The sequence below is a fragment of the Lepidochelys kempii genome, chromosome 1 (genome assembly GCF_965140285.1).
Source record: "Lepidochelys kempii isolate rLepKem1 chromosome 1, rLepKem1.hap1, whole genome shotgun sequence".
NCBI lineage: Eukaryota > Metazoa > Chordata > Testudines > Cheloniidae > Lepidochelys > Lepidochelys kempii.
This window is the reverse complement of record NC_136380.1, coordinates 336,946,700-336,969,096: the sequence shown is the minus strand read 5'-3', so window position 1 is coordinate 336,969,096 and position 22,397 is coordinate 336,946,700. Positions and strand designations below refer to the sequence as shown.

Here is a 22,397-nt window from a genome sequence, read left to right as displayed (position 1 = left end):
TCGCCTTCTAATCTTCACTAGCCTCTGGGAAGGAGAAGATCCTGTGATCCTTGAAACACATGCAGCTGGTGGAGGAAAAAAAAAGGGACAGTGGTATTTAAAAAGGCACATTTTATAGAACGATGTGTACACTCTTTCATGGTAAACCTTGCTGTTAACATTACATACATAGCACATGTGCTTTCGTTCCAAGGTCGCATTTTACCTCCCCCCACACCACGTGGCTAACCCCTCCCCGTGGCTAACAGCAGGGAACATTTCTGTTCAGCCACAGGCAAACAGCCCAGCAGGAACGGGCACCTCTGAATGTCCCTTAAGAAAAGCACCCTATTTCAACCAGGTGACCATGAATATCACTTTTCTGAAGAAAACACCGAGAGATAAAGAATGGATGTTCTAGCAAACATACACTGCAAAGCTTTGTTCTACAATGATTCCCGAGTATGTACTACTGGCCTGGAGTGGTAAAGTGTCCTACCATGGTGGACGGAATAAGGCTGCCCTCCCCAGAAACCTTTTGCAAAGGCTTTGGGAGTACATCCAGGAGAGCAGCAAATGCCAGGGCAAATTAATGATTAAACATGCTTGCTTTTAAACCATGTATACTATCTTAAAAGGTACACTCACCAGAGGTCCCTTCTCCACCTGGCGGGTCCAGGAGGCAGCCTTGGGTGGGTTCGGAGGGTACTGCCTCCAGGTCCAGGGTGAGAAACAGTTCCTGGCTGTCGGGAAAACTGGTTTCTCTGCTTGCTTGCTGTGAGCTATCTACAACCTCATCATCATCATCATCTTCCTCGTCCCCAAAACCTGCTTCCGTATTGCCTCCATCTCCATTGAAGGAGTCAAACAACACGGCTGGGGTAGTGGTGGCTGAACCCCCTAAAATGGCATGCAGCTCATCATAGAAGCGGCATGTTTGGCGCTCTGACTCGGAGCGGCCGTTCGCCTCTCTGGTTTTCTGGTAGACTTGCCTCAGCTCCTTAAGTTTCACGTGGCACTGCTTCGGGTCGCTGTTATGGCCTCTGTCCTTCATGCCCTGGGAGATTTTGACAAATGTTTTGGCATTTCGAGAACTGGAACGGAGTTCTGATAGCACGGATTCCTCTCCCCATACAGCGATCAGATCCTGTACCTCCCGTTCAGCCCATGCTGGAGCTCTTTTGCGATTCTGGGACTCCATCATGGTCACCTCTGCTGATGAGCTCTGCACTCACCTGCAGCTTGCCATGCTGGCCAAAGAGGAAATTGAAATTCAAAAGTTCACAGGCCTTTTCCTGTCTACCTGGCCAGTGCATCTGAGTTGAGAGCGCTGTCCAGAGTGGTCACAGTGGAGCACTCTGGGATAGCTCCCAGAGGCCTTTACCGTCTAATTGCGTCCACAGTACCCCAAATTTGACCTGGCAAGGCCGATTTCAGCTCTAATCCCCTTGTCGGGAGTGGAGTAAGGAAATCGATTTTAAGAGCTCTTTAAGTCGAAAAAAAGGGCTTCGTTGTGTGGACGGGTGCAGGGTTAAATCGATTTATTGCTGGTAAATTCTACCTCAACTCCTAGTGTTGACCAGGGCAGAGTTTCAATGACCTTTCAAATGTTGCTGACAGCAGAGAAGGGAGCTGTAACCTCTTAAACTACAGGGAGCTGTCCTCCTGTGCTGCTTTGAGTTCTAGAATCAGCTGATGCAGGTCCTGGCAGATTTAAAAACAAACAAACCTCCTGTTCCTCTATGGAACTCTTTAGATTAAACATTTATCCTGTTAATGATTTGCATAGTGCAGTTCTGTATGTTGTCTCCCCCCCTCCCCCCATTTTGAAGTGTTAATCTAATCTGATGTGTCTCTCATAGAATCATAGGACTGGAAGGGACCTCAACAGGACATCAAAAGTCCCCTGCACTCATGGCAGGACTAAGTATTATGTAGTCCATTCCTGACAGGTGTTTTTCCAACCTGCTCTTAAAAATCTCCAATGATGGAGATTCTACAACCTCCCTAGGCAATTTATTCCAGTGCTTAGCCACCCTGACAGTTAGGACATTTTTTCCTAATGTCCATCCTATACCTCCCTTGCTGCAATTTAAGCCCATTGCTTCTTGTCCTGTCCTCAGAGTTAAGAAGAACAATTCTTCTGCCTCCTCCTTGTAACAACCTTTTATGTACTTGAAAATTGTTGTCATGTCCCCTCTGTCATCTCTTTTCCAGACTAAACAAACCCAATTTTTTCAGTCTTCCCTCATAGGTCATGTTTTCTAGACCTTTAATAATTTTTGTTGCTCTTCTCTGGACTTTCTCCAATTTATCCACATCTTTCCTGAAATGTGGCTTGCAGAACTGGACACAATACTCCAGCTGAGGCCTAATCAGAGTGGAATAGAGTGGAAGAATTACTTCTCATTGTCTTGCTTACAACACTCCTGCTAATACATCCCAGAATGATGTTCACTTTTTTTTTTTTTGCAAATGTTACACTGTTGACTCATATTTAGCTTGTGGTCCACTATGACCCCCAGATCCCTTTCCGCAGCACTTCCTAGATAGTAATTTCCAATTTTGTATGTGTGCAACTGATCATTCCTTCCTAAATGGAGTACTTTTCATTTGTTCTTATTGAATTTCATCCTATTTACTTCGGACCATTTCTCCAATTTGTCCAGATCATTTTAATCCTATTCTCCAAAGCACTTGCAACCCTTCCCAGCTAGCTATCGTCCACAAACTTTATAAGTGTACTATGTATGCTATTATTTGAATCATTTATGAAGATATTGAACAGAACCGGACCCTGAATTGATCCCTGCGGAAACCCACTCATTATGCCCTTCCAGCATGACTCATAACTACTCACTGGGAGCGGTTTTTCAACCAGTTTTGCAGCCACCTTATAGTAGCTCTATCTAGGTTGCATTTCCTTAGTTTGAGACAGTCATGGGAGACAGTATCAAAAGCTTTACTAAAGTCACGATATACCATGTCTACCGCTTCCCCCCCATTCACAAGGCTTGTTACCCTGTCAGAGAAAGCTCTCAGGTTGGTTTGACATGATTTGTTCTTTACAAATCCATGCTGACTGTTACTTATCACCTTATTATCTTCTAGATGTTTGCAAATTGATTGCCTAATTATTTGCTCCATTATCTTTCCGGGTAGAGACGTTAAGATGACTGGTCTGTAATTCCCTGGGTTGTTCTTATTTCCCTTTCTATAGATTGGCACTATATTTGCCCTTTTCCAGTCTTCTGAAATCTCTCCTGTTTTCCATGACTTTTCAAAGATAATCCCTAATGGCTCAGATATTTCCTCAGTCAGCTCCTTGAATATTCTAGGATGCATTTCACCAGGCCCTGGTGACTTAAAGACATCTAACTTGTCTAAGTAATTTTTAACTTGTTCTTTCCCTATTTTAGCCTCTGATCCTACTTCATTTTCACTGGCATTCACTATGTTTCCCTGACCGGGAAAACCGAGAAGTCTGCTGCTTGCCAGGGGCTAAGATTCGTGATGTGACGGAGAGACTGCCGAGACTCATCAAGCCCTCGGATCGCTACCCCTTCCTGCTTCTCCACGTGGGCACCAATGATACTGCCAAGAATGACCTTGAGCGGATCACTGCGGACTATGTGGCTCTAGGAAGAAGAATAAAGGAGTTGGAGGCGCAAGTGGTGTTCTCGTCCATCCTCCCCGTGGAAGGAAAAGGCCTAGGTAGGGAGCGTCGAATCGTGGAAGTCAACGAATGGCTACGCAGATGGTGTCGGAGAGAAGGCTTTGGTTTCTTTGACCATGGGATGGTGTTCCATGAAGGAGGAGTGCTGGGTAGAGACGGGCTCCATCTTACGAAGAGAGGGAAGAGCATCTTTGCCAGCAGGCTGGCTAACCTAGTGAGGAGGGCTTTAAACTAGGTTCACCGGGGGAAGGAGACCAAAGCCCTGAGGTAAGTGGGAAAGCGGGATACCGGGAGGAAGCACAGGCAGCAATGTCTGTGAGGGGAGGGCTCCTGCCTCATACTGGCAATGAGGGGCGATCAACAGGTTATCTCAAGTGCTTATATACAAATGCACAAAGCCTTGGAAACAAGCAGGGAGAACTGGAGGTCCTGGTGATGTCAAGGAACTATGACGTGATCGGAATAACAGAGACTTGGTGGGATAACTCATATGACTGGAGTACTGTCATGGATGGTTATAAACTGTTCAGGAAGGACAGGCAGGGCAGAAAAGGTGGGGGAGTAGCACTGTATGTAAGGGAGCAGTATGACTGCTCAGAGCTCCGGTACGAAACTGCAGAAAAATCTGAGTGTCTCTGGATTAAGTTTAGAAGTGTGTGCAACAAGAGTGATGTAGTGGTGGGAGTCTGCTATCGACCACCGGACCAGGGGGATGAGGTGGATGAGGCTTTCTTCCGGCAGCTCACGGAAGCTACTAGATCGCATGCCCTGATTCTCATGGGTGACTTTAATTTTCCTGATATCTGCTGGGAGAGCAATACAGCGGTGCATAGACAATCCAGGAAGTTTTTGGAAAGCGTAGGGGACAATTTCCTGGCGCAAGTGCTAGAGGAGCCAACTAGGGGGGGTGCTTTTCTTGACCTGCTGCTCACAAACCGGGTAGAATTAGTGGGGGAAGCAAAAGTGGATGGGAATCTGGGAGGCAGTGACCATGAGTTGGTTGAGTTCAGGATCCTGACGCAGGGAACAAAGGTAAGCAGCAGGATACGGACCCTGGACTTCAGGAAAGCAGACTTCGACTCCCTCAGGGAACGGATGGCCAGGATCCCCTGGGGGACTAACTTGAAGGGGAAAGGAGTCCAGGAGAGCTGGCTGTATTTCAAGGAATCCCTGTTGAGGTTACAGGGACAAACCATCCCGATGAGTCGAAAGAATAGTAAATATGGCAGGCGACCAACTTGGCTTAATGGTGAAATCCTAGCGGATCTTAAACATAAAAAAGAAGCTTACAAGAAGTGGAAGGTTGGACATATGACCAGGGAAGAGTATAAAAATATTGCTCGGGCATGTAGGAATGTTATCAGGAGGGCCAAATCGCACCTGGAGCTGCAGCTAGCCAGAGATGTCAAGAGTAACAAGAAGGGTTTCTTCAGGTATGTTGGCAACAAGAAGAAAGCCAAGGAATGTGTGGGCCCCTTACTGAATGAGGGAGGCAACCTAGTGACAGAGGATGTGGAAAAAGCTAATGTACTCAATGCTTTTTTTGCCTCTGTTTTCACTAACAAGGTCAGCTCCCAGACTGCTGCGCTGGGCATCACAAAATGCGGAAGAGATGGCCAGCCCTCTGTGGAGATAGAGGCGGTTAGGGACTATTTAGAAAAGCTGGACGTGCACAAGTCCATGGGGCCGGACGAGTTGCATCCGAGAGTGCTGAAGGAATTGGTGGCTGTGATTGCAGAGCCACTGGCCATTATCTTTGAAAACTCGTGGCGAACCGGGGAAGTCCCGGATGACTGGAAAAAGGCTAATGTAGTGCCAATCTTTAAAAAAGGGAAGAAGGAAGATCCTGGGAACTACAGGCCAGTCAGCCTCACCTCAGTCCCTGGAAAAATCATGGAGCAGGTCCTCAAAGAATCAATCCTGAAGCACTTGCATGAGAGGAAAGTGATCAGGAACAGCCAGCATGGATTCACCAAGGGAAGGTCATGCCTGACTAATCTAATCGCCTTTTATGATGAGATTACTGGTTCTGTGGATGAAGGGAAAGCAGTGGATGTATTGTTTCTTGACTTTAGCAAAGCTTTTGACACGGTCTCCCATAGTATTCTTGTCAGCAAGTTAAGGAAGTATGGGCTGGATGAATGCACTATAAGGTGGGTAGAAAGCTGGCTAAATTGTCGGGCTCAACGGGTAGTGATCAATGGCTCCATGTCTAGTTGGCAGCCGGTATCAAGTGGAGTGCCCCAAGGGTCGGTCCTGGGGCCGGTTTTATTCAATATCTTCATAAATGATCTGGAGGATGGTGTGGATTGCACTCTCAGCAAATTTGCGGATGATACTAAACTGGGAGGAGTGGTAGATACGCTGGAGGGGAGGGATAGGATACAGAAGGACCTAGACCAATTGGAAGATTGGGCCAAAAGGAATCTGATGAGGTTCAATAAGGATAAGTGCAGGGTCCTGCACTTAGGACGGAAGAACCCAATGCACAGCTACAGACTAGGGACCGAATGGCTAGGCAGCAGTTCTGCAGAAAAGGACCTAGGGGTGACAGTGGACGAGAAGCTGGATATGAGTCAGCAGTGTGCCCTTGTTGCCAAGAAGGCCAATGGCATTTTGGGATGTATAAGTAGGGGCATAGCGAGCAGATCGAGGGACGTGATCGTTCCCCTCTATTCGACATTGGTGAGGCCTCATCTGGAGTACTGTGTGCAGTTTTGGGCCCCACACTTCAAGAAGGATGTGGATAAATTGGAGAGAGTCCAGCGAAGGGCAACAAAAATGATTAGGGGTCTGGAACACATGAGTTATGAGGAGAGGCTGAGGGAGCTGGGATTGTTTAGCCTGCAGAAGAGAAGAATGAGGGGGGATTTGATAGCTGCTTTCAACTACCTGAAAGGGGGTTCCAAAGAGGATGGCTCTAGACTGTTCTCAATGGTAGCAGATGACAGAACGAGGAGTAATGGTCTCAAGTTGCAGTGGGGGAGGTTTAGATTGGATATTAGGAAAAACTTTTTCACTAAGAGGGTGGTGAAACACTGGAATGCGTTACCTAGGGAGGTGGTAGAATCTCCTTCCTTAGAGGTTTTTAAGGTCAGGCTTGACAAAGCCCTGGCTGGGATGATTTAACTGGGAATTGGTCCTGCTTCGAGCAGGGGGTTGGACTAGATGACCTTCTGGGGTCCCTTCCAACCCTGATATTCTATGATTCTATGATTCTATGATTCTATGTTAGGCATCCAGTCACCACCGATCTTCTTGGTGAAAACCGAAACAAAGAAGTCATTAAGTACCTTTGCCATTTCCACATTTTCTGTTATTGTTTTCCCCTCCCCCCCCATTGAGGCCTACCCTTGTCCTTGGTTTTCCTCTTGCTTCTAATGTATTTGTAGAATGTTTTCTTGTTACCTTTTATGTCTTTAGCTAGTTTGATCTCGTTTGGTGCCTTGGCCTTTCTAATTTTGTCCCTACATACTTGTGGTGTTTGTTTATATTCATCCTTTGTAATTTGACCTAGTTGCCACTTTTTGTAGGACTCTCTTGATTTTTAGATCATTGAAGATCTCCTGGCTAAACCAGGGTGGGCTCTTGCCAGACTTCCTATCTTTCCTGCGCAGTGGGGTAGTTTGCTCTTGTGCCCTTAATAATGTCTCTCTGAAAAACTGCCAACTGTCTTCAATTGTTTTTCCCTTTAGACTTGCTTCCCATAAGATCTTATCTACCAACTCCCTGAGTTTGCTAAAGTCTGCCTTCTTGAAATCCACTGTCTTTCTTTTGCTGTTCTCCCTCCTACCATTCCTTAGAACAGTGGTTCTCCAACTTTTTTTTCCGCGGACCACTTGAAAATTGCGGAGGGTCTTGGCGGACTACTTAATGATCTTTCCAAATGTTGTTTTTACTGTTGTAAAGCGCTTTGGATAAAAGTGCTATTAACAAAAAGACTAAGTAATTAATGTTTTTTTTGTTCTACAAATAAAAGCACACAACTTCTATTTTAATATCAGTAGTCTAGTCTTACCTTTCTAATGCAATGGATGTGCCCTCTCTCCCCTGCCGCAGCAGCCCCCGAGCTGGGGCTGGGAAGGAGGGCCGTCTCTCCCCGGCAGCTGCAGCCCTGGAGCTGGGGAAAGTCACCTCCTTTCTCTGGCCGCCGCAGCCCTGCATGTACCAAATTCCCCCCACTCCCTCTTCTCACCCAACTGCCCCCTCCCACCTACCCTCTATTCCCCGCAAGGCCACCACCTCACCTTACATGTGCCTCTTCTCCAGGGCCCAGGCACCTAATTAGTGGAGCCACGCCTGTGCAGCTCCACTAATTAGATGGGTGGCCCTTCATTCTCTCCTGTGCGGCCACCCAGGCGTGCACCTTAGAGGGAACTATCCGCGGACCCCCTGAATGGAGCTTGCAGACCGCTGGTGGGTCCGCGGATCACAGTTTGAGAACCTTTGCCGTAAAATCATGAACTCTACCATTTCATGATCACTTTCACCCAAGCTGCCTTCCACTTTCAAATTCTCAACCAGTTCCTCCCTATTTGTCAAAATGAAATATAGAACAGCCTCTCCCCTAGTAGCTGTCTCCACCTTCTGAAATAAAAAATTGTCTCCAATACATTCCAAGAACTTGTTGAATAATCTGTGCCCTGCTGTGTTATTTTCCCAACAGATGTCTGAGTAGTTGAAGTCCCCCATCACCACCAAGTCATGTAGGTGTCTAACTTGGGGAACAGATCTCACTTGGTTTTAAAGTACAAAGATGGTAGGTGGTCCTCCCCGAGTCCTACAAACTTGACCTAAGACCTGTCTCAATCTGGGTTCTCTCCTCCATCATTGCTAGTAATAAAGCTTCTGCAGGTTAAATGATGCATGTGTGAGAGCCCTGTGCAATCCCGCTATTTTAGTGGGTTTATACAGGTGTGAGGGTCCGGTAACACAGGAAAGTGGTGGTTTAAAAAAAATTAAAAATCCACTGTTAATGCACAGGAAACAGACTCCAGCTTTCTCATTCAGAATGGTGTTGGTTCTGCCAGGCTTATAGGAGCTGAAAGGAGTAGCAGCTTGCTTTTGTCATTGAGAGCAAGATTTGCTGACGTCAATACACAGTGGAAGACTGCCAGTGAGAGGTAGTTACATTTCAAAGTAGAACTGCATATAGATGAAGGATGGAATATAAAAACATTGGCTTGTCTTTTCTACTTAAATTGTAAGCTTCTGGGGGGCTGAGACCCTCAAACACTGTGTGTATGTACAGTGCATAGTAGAACGGCACCCGGGCCTCTACATATTACTGTAATACACACATTAATCAAATGTTAGGATGATAAATCAGATAACCAAGTGTGTTACTTTCTCCTTTTCTTCCTTCTTCTAGGATAGAATCATCAACTTAGCTGTTGGTAGCTTAACATCCTTGCTGCTAATAGTAAGTATTCACCTTCCCAAACTGCATTTCTTTGCTTTCTATGCTTCAAATCCTGATTCTGTTGAAGTTTAATGGCAAAACTTCCACTGACCTGAATGGGCGCAGGTTTTAGCCCCAAGTGCTTCCATCCTTTGCACACTGGCTTGCTAGTAATTTGAGACCCTTTGCCTTTAGGGAAGGGAGAATGCCATTTTCTTTCGGCAGTTTTATTTTCTGCTGCTACTTCACAGGAACGGAGTCCTTTTTAAAACAAGTAATAGAGTTCCCCAAATCCACGGGAGAAAGGAACTCTTCAGCAGCACTCCCTAGTGCTGGGTGAAATTTTTACATGTGTTTGAGGTGCCTATTGCTGTGCTATCTCACTGTGCTCTCCTCCAGCTCTTGAAAGAACCAAACGCTTTCACAAAAATGAGGAGTCTACTCCATGATCTGTGATGGTAGCTGCTGACTCTCCTGCCTTTGAGAGCCAACATGATGGGTGGCGCCTGAATATTCAGGGAATCCAGCCTGTTATTGGAAAGTCCAGAGAAAGAGAATCCTTGAACAACCCCAGGATAGAATGCCAAGCCCGTCACGGATAACCTCCGGCCTCACAACTCCTTGAGCTTCACCTTCGAGCAGGGATCGGCAACCTTTGGCACGCGGCCCATCAGGGAAATCCGCTGGCGGGCCGGGACGGTTTGTTTACCTGCAGCGTCCGCAGGTTTGGCCGATCGCAGCTCCCACTGGCCGTGGTTCGCTGTTCCAGGCCAATGGAGGCTGCAATCGGCCAAACCTGCGGACGCTGCAGGTAAACAAACCATCCCGGCCCGCCAGCGATTGGCCGAACCTGCGGATGCTGTAGGTAAACAAACCGTCCCGGCCCGCCAGTGGATTTCCCTGATGGGCCACATGCCAAAGGTTGTCGATCCCTGCCTTAGAAGACATGTAGCTGAAACATCCCTTCCAAGCAATAATGCTGGGATGGAGCATAGGTGGGGAAGTTGGAAGATAGCTGGGGTCCATTTACATGTTTGTAAATTATGACCAGAACCTCGGAAGTAAATTAGCTGCTGCAAAGAGTAAGACACACTGCTGCAGTACTTTTTTGGTTTAGTTGGCTTGCCGTTTGGCTAGCCACATGCTATATAGCCAGTTGGAACTTTTTGACTGGCCTTCAAAATTAAACACAATTATGTAGGACTTGGTCCTTGAGGTGACAAGGTACAAGATAATTTTGCAAGACCTGCATCCATGAGGGATGGTTAGTGTCCTCTGGGAGCAGGATATCTTTCAGGACTGCCAGAAGGAGCACTATTCTGGTTATAAGGAGTTCTAGATGGCTTTTTTCTCCCTTAAGTTTCAGTGTGTGTGACCCTTGAATTTTCCACTTCCATCTGTCCTTCTACATGGACATGAGGATTGTATTGGGCCATTGGAAGGGAACTATTGTACAATTACTAAGGATTGTGCCTATGTGGTTAGAGGTACTTAATGTTTAATTTTTAAACAACTATGTCCCTAGTCCTTTCCATGCTCTCATACCCCCACCTCCCTCATGCCTCTTGCCAGTGTGGGTGGGTGAGACACACCCAAAGTGGAATCCTAAACTGTTTCCTTGGTCACTTCATAACTCTGCTTCCCGAGTGGGTGTGGATGTGTGGGTTTTTTTTTTTTTTTTGACACTATGAAAAAATTTAATCTCTCTGTATTTCTCTGTACAGGTCACTCTGATCAGTGCTTTTATCTTTCCTCAACTACCTCCAAAACCAGTGAATATATTTTTTGCTTTCTGCATCTCCTTGTGTAGTGTTTCTGCTGGCATACTTGTAAGTATTCCTACTTTTATTGTGAAATATACACAGAATTGTATTTTATGTAATAATCCTTTGTTTTCCATAATACAGTAGTGAACTAGCTACACTAACCCTCTAAGTAGGGCAGCTGTAAGATTATAGTACATGTGTGCACTTGAAATCTGGTGAGGCACTGGATATTGGTCAAAGGTAAATATCTTATGTTCAGACTTTATTCTGCTCGTGCAGAGGGATAGACTTTCTATCAAATATCTTCTGTTCTAATTTCTGTGATCCTATTGTCCACTCCTGAGCATCCAGGCCACAACATCCCAATATTTAACACATTCACAATAGGCTTGTCTATGCACCTGCTACACAGAGTGTACAGGTCACATCCTACAACAAAAGACCGTGCTATGGTTAGGGATTTACTTAAATCACGGAGAAATCACACATTTTTCACAGGTTGGTCACAGTATAAGTAGATTTCATGGATGTGTTACACATCTCGAAATTTTGTTATTTATGCCATGACTTACATTAAAGAGTGTGATTTCTCCATAGCATTTGTCAAACTGGGGGCCCTGACCCAAAGGCAGTCATGGGATTGCTAGCAGCAGCTCCTGCTCTCTGCTCTGCCTTCAGAGCTGGGCAGCCAGAGATCATATTTCATGGACCATGACACTATTTTCACGTCTGTGAATTTTGTAGACCCCCTAGCTATGGTGTGTCTTCATACACAACAGGCAAGACTTAACTTCTGTACTGGTGAGAGCTGCCACAGGAAAGCGAGGCAAACAGAGTTAAAGTTGGCATCTCAAGTATCTAAAAACTTTGGCATTCATTACTGGGATTTTTCTCTTTTAAATTTGACTCTTTTAAATTTGTTTAACTGTGAATTTCCTAGCTTTCAAACAACCATTGAAATAACAACTCCACTTTAAATGTTAATGGCTTATTGACACTTCTGTATCTATGGGCTTGTCTACACTTAAAATGCTACAACTGCACTGCTGTAGTGCTTAAGTATAGACACTACCCATGCTGACAGGAGAATCCCTTTTGTCAGCATAGGGAATTCCACCTCCTTGAGAGGCGGCGGGGTGGGTAGGCAGACAGAAGAATTCTGCTGTCAACCTATTGCTGCCTTCGCAAGGACTTCGGGCTGTTTAACTATGGTGGTTGGGGTGTGAGAAATCCACACGCCTGAGCCATGTAGTTAAACTGACCTAATTTTCTAGTGTGGACCAGGCCTTACAGTTTGCAAAGCAAGCTCACCCATCTCGTCGCTTGCATAATTAACATTTCTCAAAATTAAACTGTCTTAAGTCTATAGGAACGGTAAGTAAGCAGACTGTGATACTGGCAGGCAATACATGAGTGGTTAGTATCTCCCTGCAGTGTGCAAGTGCATTCCACAAGAATGCTGAGAGAGAAAGGTGGTTGGTTTTTCTTAGTGCTTAGTTTTCCATGAGGTTTCCCTATATTAACTGCTCTCTCCTCCTTAGTCCGATTTAAAGGGGGTGATGTTAAATAAAACCCTAGCAGTTCTTAGTTTCACCCAGTTACTTACTGTTGCTCTGAACTATAGATGGTTTGTTTGTTTATCTTACATATAAATGCCTGACTTTATTTCTAATGCAAAATCACTCTCTCCTTTCTAGATCTACTGGTATCGACAAGGAGACTTGGAACCTAAGTTTAGGAATCTAATTTACTATATCTTATTTTCTATTGTCATGTTATGTATATGTGCCAACCTGTACTTCCATGAAGTGGGTAAATGATTGCGAGACTGTTCTTAGCTCCACCCTAGAAACAAAGGGGATAATCAACTGGACAGGGATGAAGAAATGGGTTGTTCAGGGATAATCAGTACATGATTTTCATGTAAATGTATATCTAAAGTCCCTCGTGTTGGGAAGAATTATTGCCATAGGACATGACACTTTGCTTTTATTTAAGAGCTAACTTTGCACTTAATGCACATTCCAACTATACTGATGTTTCAGAAGGGCACAAGCTTTTTCATTTTGGAAAAAACAGCATTTTTTTAAATTATTGTACAAATAACTGCAGCATCGCAAAGATCTGTAACAGAATAAATAAATGGCATCTTACAGTTACAGAAGACAAATACTTTATTTTCGTTTAAACTGACTATACAATTATTTCTGTTCCCTAGGCAACCTTTTGTTGAAACTACAACTTAATTTCACATTAACAAAACCACAGACTGAAAGACCAACTGATTATGAAGAGCTAATTACAGAAATAAATAAAATAATTTATAGAGTTATTTTCCCTCACACGCACACTTAGAAGGCTGCTCAGTCTGCTAGGAGCCTGAAGGTCGAAAGAATTGCTTTCCACTGCTTTAGGGACATAGGCCCATACTATTACTGAGCTGCTTCTTCAAGACCTTGCAAAGGGTGCTACCACCTCCTTGCCATCGCCCAGATATTAATGTGCTGCATGCAACTCACCTTCAGAGAGAGGCTGGAAGTGTAATATAGCTAGGCAGTCTTTCTACCCGACTTGGAATGGCATCTGAAGGTTAGAGGCTTTTTTGTTCTCTAGGTTTTAGAGGGATGCTGGTGGACCTCTGTAGCTTTCCCTTTCTCATCAATTTCCCTTTTATTGAACTTGCTGTAGTGATTATTTTTTTACTTTAAAAAACCCCCAAAAGTTCAAATCTTTCACTTCTGCTCTTTCTGCAACTCCATCCATTGCCAGCAATAGACTCTTCAGGAACAGCGAAAGACAACCCTGTAAGCATCTGTAACTAGGGTCCTATGTGCTGGAAATACTGGTACGTCAAATGAGATTGGGAAAACAGACCCCTTCTGCAATGCTGCTCCTGCCCTTGCCCTCACCCTCTCAAGTCACTGAGATATCCTCAGCTAAATTTCAGGAGGAAAAAGTAACAAGTCTTAACTCTGTATTTTAGAAGAGCCAGTAAGTGCAGAAATCCTCATCCACTCTCCATGAAATGTGTGCAAACTAATTCTTGTTGCTGCATTAACAAGCTAAGGGCTACAGTCCTTGGTTTCCGTCCAGTTTTCAAGGTGCATAAAGTCCAACACACGGGCAACAGCCAGGTCAAAATGATTGACGGATCCTAGCAGTGTGCAACTGAGACTCTTAATAACCCCTGGCTGAACTGGGGCTTCAGTTAGCTACTGTACCCCTTTACAAATGAGGTACATAGTCTTATGAGCAGTAAAAGTGCACTGTAGCCATTTCAACTTGAGAATGTTTTAAACATGTGAACTGACTACTTTCTTTGGAAGGTGGTACAGGGCTGCAACTGTAATTTCATGATGCAAACAGGTTCATTTAGAAAGCAGACATGATTACTGCTTCTTAGTGACAACTCACTAAGTCTTCAACATCCTTTGAATCTTCAGAATCGGGACTGTCCAAACATGAGCCAATAATGTGTGATCCCTCTCCATGGTGTTGCAATATAGGATCTGCAATGAGCCATAACATGTTAAAGACAAACTTATTGTATTGCTAAAAAAAACTTACCTCAAAAGCACATAGGTAGTACTTTGAAACAGTTTAAATAAAACTATTAAAATATAGCTACTCTACTCTAGTTTTTCCAAAAGAATTTCCTCTAAAAAGCAGAATTGCATGCTGAACAAAAACCAATCTCTAACTCAAACCTCACACTGAGTGGTTTCCACAAGGGCTACCACCCATCACCATTCTTCCAGCTACAGTATAAGCAGTCTAAAACTAATTAGCTGTCATTTAACATTGGTGCAGTGGAGGAAAACTGATGAATGCATGACTTCCTTGTTTTTAAAAAAGCTTCCAACTCCTTTCATCTAAAGAGGCTTATTTCTAAAGTTTCAAACCAGTAATGATTTAGAAGGTAAGTTATATGAACATTCCATAGATAAAGGCTATAATGCACAGAATGATTAGAGGAGCTCAATTACCATATGGAACTAAAGCAGCTGTTCTCAAACAATGGCTTGGGACCCCGTTTTAATGGGGTTGCCAGGGCTGGCTTAGACTTGCTGAAGCCCAACCTGCACCACCCAGGGACGAAATCGAAGCCCAAGGGATTCACCCCTTGGCGGCAGGTCAAAGGCTTTGGTTTCAGCCCTGGGAGGTGAGGGTCAGGTTACAGGCCCCCTGCCTGGGGCTGAAGCCCTTGGGATTCGGCCCCTCTGCCTGGAGTGGCAGGCTCAGGCTTCCGTCCCACCTCCTGGGGTCATGTAGTAATGTTTGTTGTCAGAAGGGGGTTGCGGTGCAATGATGTTTAAGAACCCCTGAACCAAAGAATCTTGTTTCAGGCCAATTGCACTAAGCAACTGTCTCGTATTACCTGTTAATGTTGTCAGAGGTAAGACTGATTCATTGTCTATATCATCCGATGTCTGGATAAAACCATGGGGTGAAGGAACAATAAGGACAGTTTCATCGTCTATTGCAGTCTGATCAACTTGTTCTTCTATGGCTGGAGAACCTAGGTCCTGCATGATGAGAGATTGAAGGATAAGATCCGAGAGGTTTATCCATAATGGGATACAGAAACATTTGCTTCTAGAAACTGAGTTATGTGCTGGCTGTGGCTGAGATCTTTTTCACAGCGAGCAGTAGTTAGAAGGAGCGGAAAATGACAGACATATTCAAAAGCACTGTTTTAAGTGAACCACAATGGCTATAAACTGAATTTCTCACTATGTTGGCTACTCTTCTCTAGATGTGCTAAGACATACATTGAAGAGCCCTCTTATCTACATGGGGACCAAAACTTGATAAGTATTGTAAATATATAATGTAACAGTTATAACACAATCCAATGGCTGGAACTTGAAGCTAGACAAATTCATACTAGAAATCAAGTGCAAACTTAACAGCGAGGGTAACTTAACCATTGAAAAAACTTACCAAGGGTTGGGATGGATCCCTGGAAACTTTTAAATCAAGACTTTTTTGGGGTAAATGATTCTCTAGTTCAACTTTATTTAAGTAAGTCTTATGGCCTGTGTTTACACAAGAGGTCAGACTAAATCACAATTGTCCTTTCTGGCCTTGTAATCACGAATTATTTATACAACTATAATTGCTTTCTGTGAATTTAATAAGGAAGTTAGAAAAAAAATTAACACCTTACCAACACTTCTCCTTGAGTCATAACTACAACTGCTGCTTTCACTGTCAAGTTTTAACTACTCTAAGCACAGCTAAGTAAGAGTGATCTTGACTGCTGTCAGCTAAAGGCTGATTGCAGAACAGCAGGGGTGACTGGAATTGGCAGAATGAAAATAGCCGGATTGTTCAGATTCACAGCTGGCATGGAGACTGCTGGGGCTGGCTAGAGGCCCTTGTTTAGAGGGATAGCTAGGATGGTCCAGACAGTTTTACTAAAACCTGTTCCTCTCGGCAGTTTTGTTAGTACCACCTTTGTGGCTGGCCACCCAGCTGGTTACCCCTTATCAACTGCTGTCAAGCAGTGTATGAAGGAACGCATGTATGTGATGCATGTATCATAACTGGGTCCTCCCTCACTAAATTAGACCAGATCCTAGCTTGCACTACTTAGTGCAAAGTATGATGTCCCTAATTTAGTGAGGAAGCAGCCTGCAGAAAGCACAGCATAGCATACCTTCCAACATTGAGGAGTGGTTACTAGGCCCACACTGAAAAGCTGGCCCTCAAGGTACAGGGGATAGAGGGAAAGGCAACTGGGCACTTTTCCAGCTATAATTATCAAACCCCTGCAATGTGAGTCCATACCTCCCATGCACTGACACAACTGTAATGGCAGCAGGCGGGGAGAAATGTCTTATTCAGAAAGTGAAGTTTACACAGGCCTTTTTAGAATCACTCCTACTCCTGAGTACTCCTCTTGGCTAAAATATTCCCCTCTATCTCCACTAGTGAAACTGCACAGACCCCAAACTTCCATTTAGCTAGGAGGATAAACAAATGAGAATTACCAAGTCGATTTGCTTTTTCTTCCTAGAATAATTAAACAAACAATCTAACATCTTTTCATACCTTTACCCATAACTAATGTCTTGAAAGTTTAGATTTTGAATTGCTAGCATTTTTGTCTTTATAGGCTGAACATGGTAACTTAACTTATTTTGATTTGTGTGTGACAAATCCAAGGATTCAACTGCTGAAATAGAGCTCTCAACCTGCCTAAAATGTAGAGCTTATTATTGCATCCATTTCAGCTAACGGGAAAAAAAAAAGAATGCAAATTGATGAAAGTCTGTAGCCTTGAACTGTGTGCAGGATGTACTGATCCTGCTCCTCAGAACAGCAGAGAGAAGGTTCAATGTACATATCTGTTCACCGTTGCAGAAACAAAACCTAAGAGTCTGAATTATAGTGGGATTCCTGGCTGAGTGAGAAAAAAAAATTGTAGCATCTGTTATATTAGCCCTTTTGGAGAACAGTTTGTTGAAGGGGAAGTGCAACTTAACCTAACAAACTCTAACAAGCCCAATAAAATGCAAGTTGATCTTATTTCTTGTTACTTAATCCCTATCAATTGTTCCAATTCAAGAACATGCAAGATGTATGGGCTTGGTATAAAAGGTAGTATCTAGCCCAGAGGTGGGCAAACTTTTTGGCCTGAGGGCCACATCTGGGTATGGAAATTGTATGGTGGGCCATGAATGCTCAAAAAATTGGGGTTGGAGTGCAGGAGGGGATGAGGACTCTGGCTGGGAGTGTGGGCTCTGGGGTGGGGCCAGAAATGAGGAGTTTTGGGGGGGGGCCCTCTGGCTGGAGGTGCGGGCTCTGGGGATGAGGGATTTGGGGTGTAGGAGGGTACTCCAGGCTGGGACCAAGGGTTCGGAGGGTAGGAGGGGGATCAGGGTTGGGGCAGATTGTTGGGGCAAAGGGGGGGAGAGGGCTCTGGCTCAGAGTGCGGGCTCTGGGTTGGGGCCAGAAATGAGGAATTCAGCGCGTGGGAGGGGGCTCCGGGTTGGGGAAGGGAATTGGGGGCATGAGAGGGTGTCAGGGGTGCAGGCTCTGGGCAGCACTTACCTCAAGCAGCTCCTGGAAGCAGCGGCATGTCCCCTCTCGGGCTCCTATGTGGAGGTGCGGCCAGGCAGCTCGGTGCGCTGCCCCGTCCACAAATGCTGCCCCTGCAGTTCCCATTAGCTGCAGTTTCCAGCCAATGGGAGCTGCGGGGGTGGCGCACAGAGCCCCCTGGCTGCCCCTAAACGCAGGAGGCGGAGCGGGGACATGCTACTGCTTCCAGGAGCCTCGGCAGACACACGCAGAGCAGCCTCCGAACCCACTCCCTGGCTGGAGCACGGGAGCAGGGCAAGCCCCAGATCCAGATCCCGCTCCCCAGCGGGAGCTCAAGGGCCGAATTAAACCAGCTGGACAGCCGGAAGTGGCCTGCGGGCTGTAGTTTGCCCACCCCTGATCAAGCCTATACAATGGCTCCAGTGTTATACTTATTTAGATAAACACGTGGCTGCATCTGAGATGTTGAGCTGTGTAAGATTGTAATTTGTTTCACAACTGAATCTTTACTGAAGTGTTTGAGCATTTAATAATCGGACTATTCCGCTTAACCAATCAAATCCTGCAAAAAAGTCATGAAAGGTCTGCTGCAGCTAAGGGGACACTAGCAAGATTAGTAGAGTAAAAAGTTGACTGTGAGAAATACTGTACTTCACCTCTCCCTTGCTCACACAATATATTTGTAAAGAAAAGACAGTGACTTGGTAGACAAATAGCTGGCTTGTTTATCGCCTAAAACCATAAACCATCAGTTCACTGCTTTGATCCATACTAGCTGGGTCACACTATGTTATGTTACCTACCTGCATTAAAGCAAAATCCTCAAGATGAGGACTTGGGGAGTCCAGATTCCTAGCCCACTTGTGAGTTTTCTGTGCCACTGAATCTGAACCCAAACCCTAGCCTTGATCTAACTACCACCACTTCCCAACATGTAAGGGTTTACGAAGTTCTGAGACAGAAAAAGCCTCTTCACAAAATGCTCATGGAGCTAAAACACTAGAAGACTGAATTAAAAAGCAGCACTATTGACACACTCATAAGGACACCTTAATTTTCTCATCAGGCCTTTATCTTGAACCTTCACTTTCTCTCTCCCTGAAGGCTTGTTTTCACTACTAGGGAGATCCACGCTGCTGCAATCGATGCAGCAAGTGTCAATTTAGCAGGTCTGGTGAAGACCCGCTAAATCGGCGGCAGAGCATTCTCTGGTCGACTTTGGTACTCTAGCTCTCCAAGAAGAGTACGGTAAGTCGACCAGAGAGCATCTCCCGTTGACGCAGCGCAGTGAAGACACGGGGTAAGTTGACCTAAGGTATGTCAAGTCCAGTTAAGTTATTCACATAGCTGGAGTAGTCTAACTTAGGTCAACTTACCTGGGTAGTGTAGACAAGGCCTTAGAGGCAGTAGTTTCACATATTCTGATAGTTTCCATCATACACTTCCTTACCTCAGTGACATAAGTGTCAGTTAAATTGGAGTGGGAATCCTCTTCATGTTTGAGGTCTGTATCTGAAATTTCCTCTTCAGTTCTTACCATCACCCCATCTATCAGTTCGGTGCTATTTCTGCCACTGAATTTGGAGGAGTCATCGTCAATATAGGCAGACTGCTCTTCATTGCTCAGCTTGGACTGATGGATGTCATGTGGAAAAGTATCTGTTTCCAAGGTACTTGGAGGATCTGACAGGTCAGCTGACTGAATGTGTGAATCGACAGTAAGTTCTGCCTGGGTTACGGAGGAGATGTCTTCAGTAGCAACAGTGCGAATTATGACACTCGGTGTGTGGCACTGCACTGTGACATTATCACTTGCATTCAGCAAATGTTCTGGCTGTAAGAAGTATTAACAGAGGATACAAAATAAATAGTATTTAGCACTTTGTGGGTTTTTCACCTATCTTTAGTCCAACACAAGTTATTGCGGTCAATACATGGGTAACTGGGTGAAATTTAATGGTCTGTGACATATAGGAGATAAGACTAGATGCTCTGATGGTCCCTTCTGGCCTTCAACTCTATGAATCTGCAACCTGATTAAAACTGTTATATCTAGTTTATGGAGGAGTAAAAAAAGAGGGGCATAGCAAGGTAAAGTGAATCAATGGCAGAATTGCAGCTAGAACCCAGGGGAGTTCTGAATCTCCATCCTGTGATCTCACTATTAGACAACATTTCTTCCTTGCTGTTTGTAACAAAGAAGGAGTACCCCATCTGGATTATTGTGTCCCGTTTTGGGCCCCACACTATAAGAAGGATGTGGAAAAATTGGAAAGAGTCCAGCGGAGGGCAACAAAAATTATTAGGGGGCTGGAGCACATGACTTATGAGGAGAGGCTGAGGGAACTGGGATTGTTTAGTCTGCAGAAGGGAAGAATTAGGTGGGGATTTGATAGATGCTCTCAACTACCTGAAAGGGGGTTCCAAAGAGGCTGGATCTAGACTGTTCTCAGATGTATGAAGCAGATGACAGAACAAGGAGTAATGGTATCAAGTTGCAGTGGGGGCGGTCTAGGTTGGATATTAGGAAAAACTTTTTCACTAGGAGAGTGGTGAAGCACTGGAATGGGTTACCTAGGGAGGTGGGGGAATCTCCTTCCTTTGTGGTTTTTAAGGTCAGGCTTGACAAAGCCCTGGCTGGGATGATTTAGTTGGGGACTGGTCCTGCTTTGAGAGGGGGTTGGACTAGATGACCTCCTGAGGTCCCTTCCAACCGCGATATTCTATGATTCTATAATTCTGAGGATAGTGATAAGCTTAAGTATTATTTAACTCGAGACAGAAAAGTCATCAGCGGTGATCAAACCGGATACCTTCAGTTCCAAAAGCACAAGCTCATACTACTTGAGCTAAGTGGTTACAGTTAAAATAATAGTCCTAGATTCAGGAGATCAGAGTTCTATTTCTATAACTGCAACAAATTTCCTATGTGACTTCCAATATCTGTCAGCTGTCACCCTCTGCTAACCAGTCACAATACTTCCCTACCTTACAAAGGTTGTGGGAGGACAAAATAATTCATAGATGTGAAGATTTCAGTGATAAGATCTTAGAAAATCCTATAAATAAAAAGTTGTAGGTAACAGATTTAAATTTTGTTGAGGTCAACCACTAGAGGGAGACATCACGTTCAAACCAGTTTAATCTTCAACCAAACAACTAATCTCCAATAAGGACTATGCCCATGCCAAATTTTAAACTTCAGCAAGTTTTCTGCAGCCTGTGGTTTGAAGAGTTGGGTTTTTTTAAAAATGGGAAATTCTCACTCTTCAATAATTTTAAAATGGCCAAAAGAATTTTACTCTACCTGTGACTAGACAGAGAGTGAGCATGGAAAATTTCAGCTCCAAAGGGAATATTATGGAAAGTTATAAGCATGTCAGAAAGGTGTATGCACTGGGAACTATTTTGTAACCTTAGCATACGGAGATAACTAGGGGCCTGCTGTAACCACAGCAGCTGATAGGCAATAATTATTAGCCCACCCTTTTCCCAAGATGTTTCGGCATTCTAACTCTTCAAAATACATACGGATAAGGCATGGACTATGATCTGCTCTGGGGAGGCAGGAGCGGCAGCAGCTGTCAGGGTCACTGTCGGACTGGTAGTCAGTGTTAAAGGAAGACCTTGGTTTGAGCTTGTCTGTAGTAAGTAAGTGCCCGGAGTTCCAGTAGGCTGGAGATGGAAGGACTAAGAAAGGGAAAAAACAGTCAATACAAAAATTCCCCACTTCCTGAACCATGTTTAAAGCTCTTAGCGCACTCACTTATAGGGAGTTTAGCTAGCTAGAAACAGTACTGAAATAACTCCTTCCCTGTGTTACTTACCACAATTTAATTGGAGTAACTGTAAAAACCTCATTTTTCTTCAATAAACTAAATTAGTGAAGAACTAATTATCTGAGGTCCTCGCAACTGTCTCTCTGCCCTAAGGACTTTCTCCTACAGGGTAGTGCAGGGTTCTGTTTAGTCCCTTCTCCTGTTCAGCTATGGATAGAAAAGTTAACAAGGGGACATGGTTAAACTGGAGTGAAAATCCTGAACTGCGTTGGTGCAGAATCTTTTCACACATCTTATAGTGAAATTTCACTCTGGTAAAAGCAAGTTCTGCTATCCTAAATCCACTTGGAATACAGCAATTTCCACCCACTGATAGGTTAATTCTTGTCTGCCCCTCTGCTGGGACATGATCCAACTCCCATTGAAGTCAATGGAAAGACCCAATGTGAGCTGGATTGGGCCCTGGCTGACCAGATGAAAACGGCGGGGGGGAGGAGGGGGGAGAGGGGAGATAAAAGATGCCAGTATCCCATGAGGGGAAAGATAAGGAGAGATTCTTGACTTCCTGGTCTTGCTCCCAGAGAGGAGTGACAAGGAGACAGGCCACTCTTGCTACAGCTGTTCAGTGAGGATATGGCCTCCCAGAGCTCCCATTTGCCACAGCCAGGAGTAATAGAGAGAGACCGTGCCCTACCAATAATGGGATGAATGGTACAGGCATAGGGAGATCTTTTGCCAGCAAGGGTCTC

The 22,397-nt window shown here is 44.7% G+C and overlaps 2 protein-coding genes across 7 annotated transcripts in view; one reads left to right on the top strand and one right to left on the bottom strand.

Annotated features, from left to right (window-relative positions):
- Positions 1-12,975, top strand: part of TMEM243 (transmembrane protein 243) — a 32,619-nt gene extending 19,644 nt beyond the window's left edge. The window contains exons 3-5 of the mRNA XM_073328684.1: positions 9,027-9,077; positions 10,781-10,885; positions 12,520-12,975. Coding sequence (XP_073184785.1) covers positions 9,027-9,077; positions 10,781-10,885; positions 12,520-12,642 — 279 coding nt within the window. The 3' untranslated portion in view covers positions 12,643-12,975. The remainder of the gene's footprint in view (positions 1-9,026; positions 9,078-10,780; positions 10,886-12,519) is intronic.
- Positions 12,973-22,397, bottom strand: part of DMTF1 (cyclin D binding myb like transcription factor 1) — a 56,236-nt gene continuing 46,811 nt past the window's right edge. For all 6 annotated transcript variants that reach the window (XM_073328679.2, XM_073328680.2, XM_073328678.2 and 3 more), the window contains 4 exons: positions 21,401-21,559; positions 19,320-19,703; positions 15,201-15,348; positions 12,973-14,331 (listed from right to left, as the gene is read on the bottom strand). In XM_073328679.2, the coding sequence (XP_073184780.1) occupies positions 14,222-14,331; positions 15,201-15,348; positions 19,320-19,703; positions 21,401-21,559 (801 nt within the window). In that variant the 3' untranslated portion in view covers positions 12,973-14,221. The remainder of the gene's footprint in view (positions 14,332-15,200; positions 15,349-19,319; positions 19,704-21,400; positions 21,560-22,397) is intronic.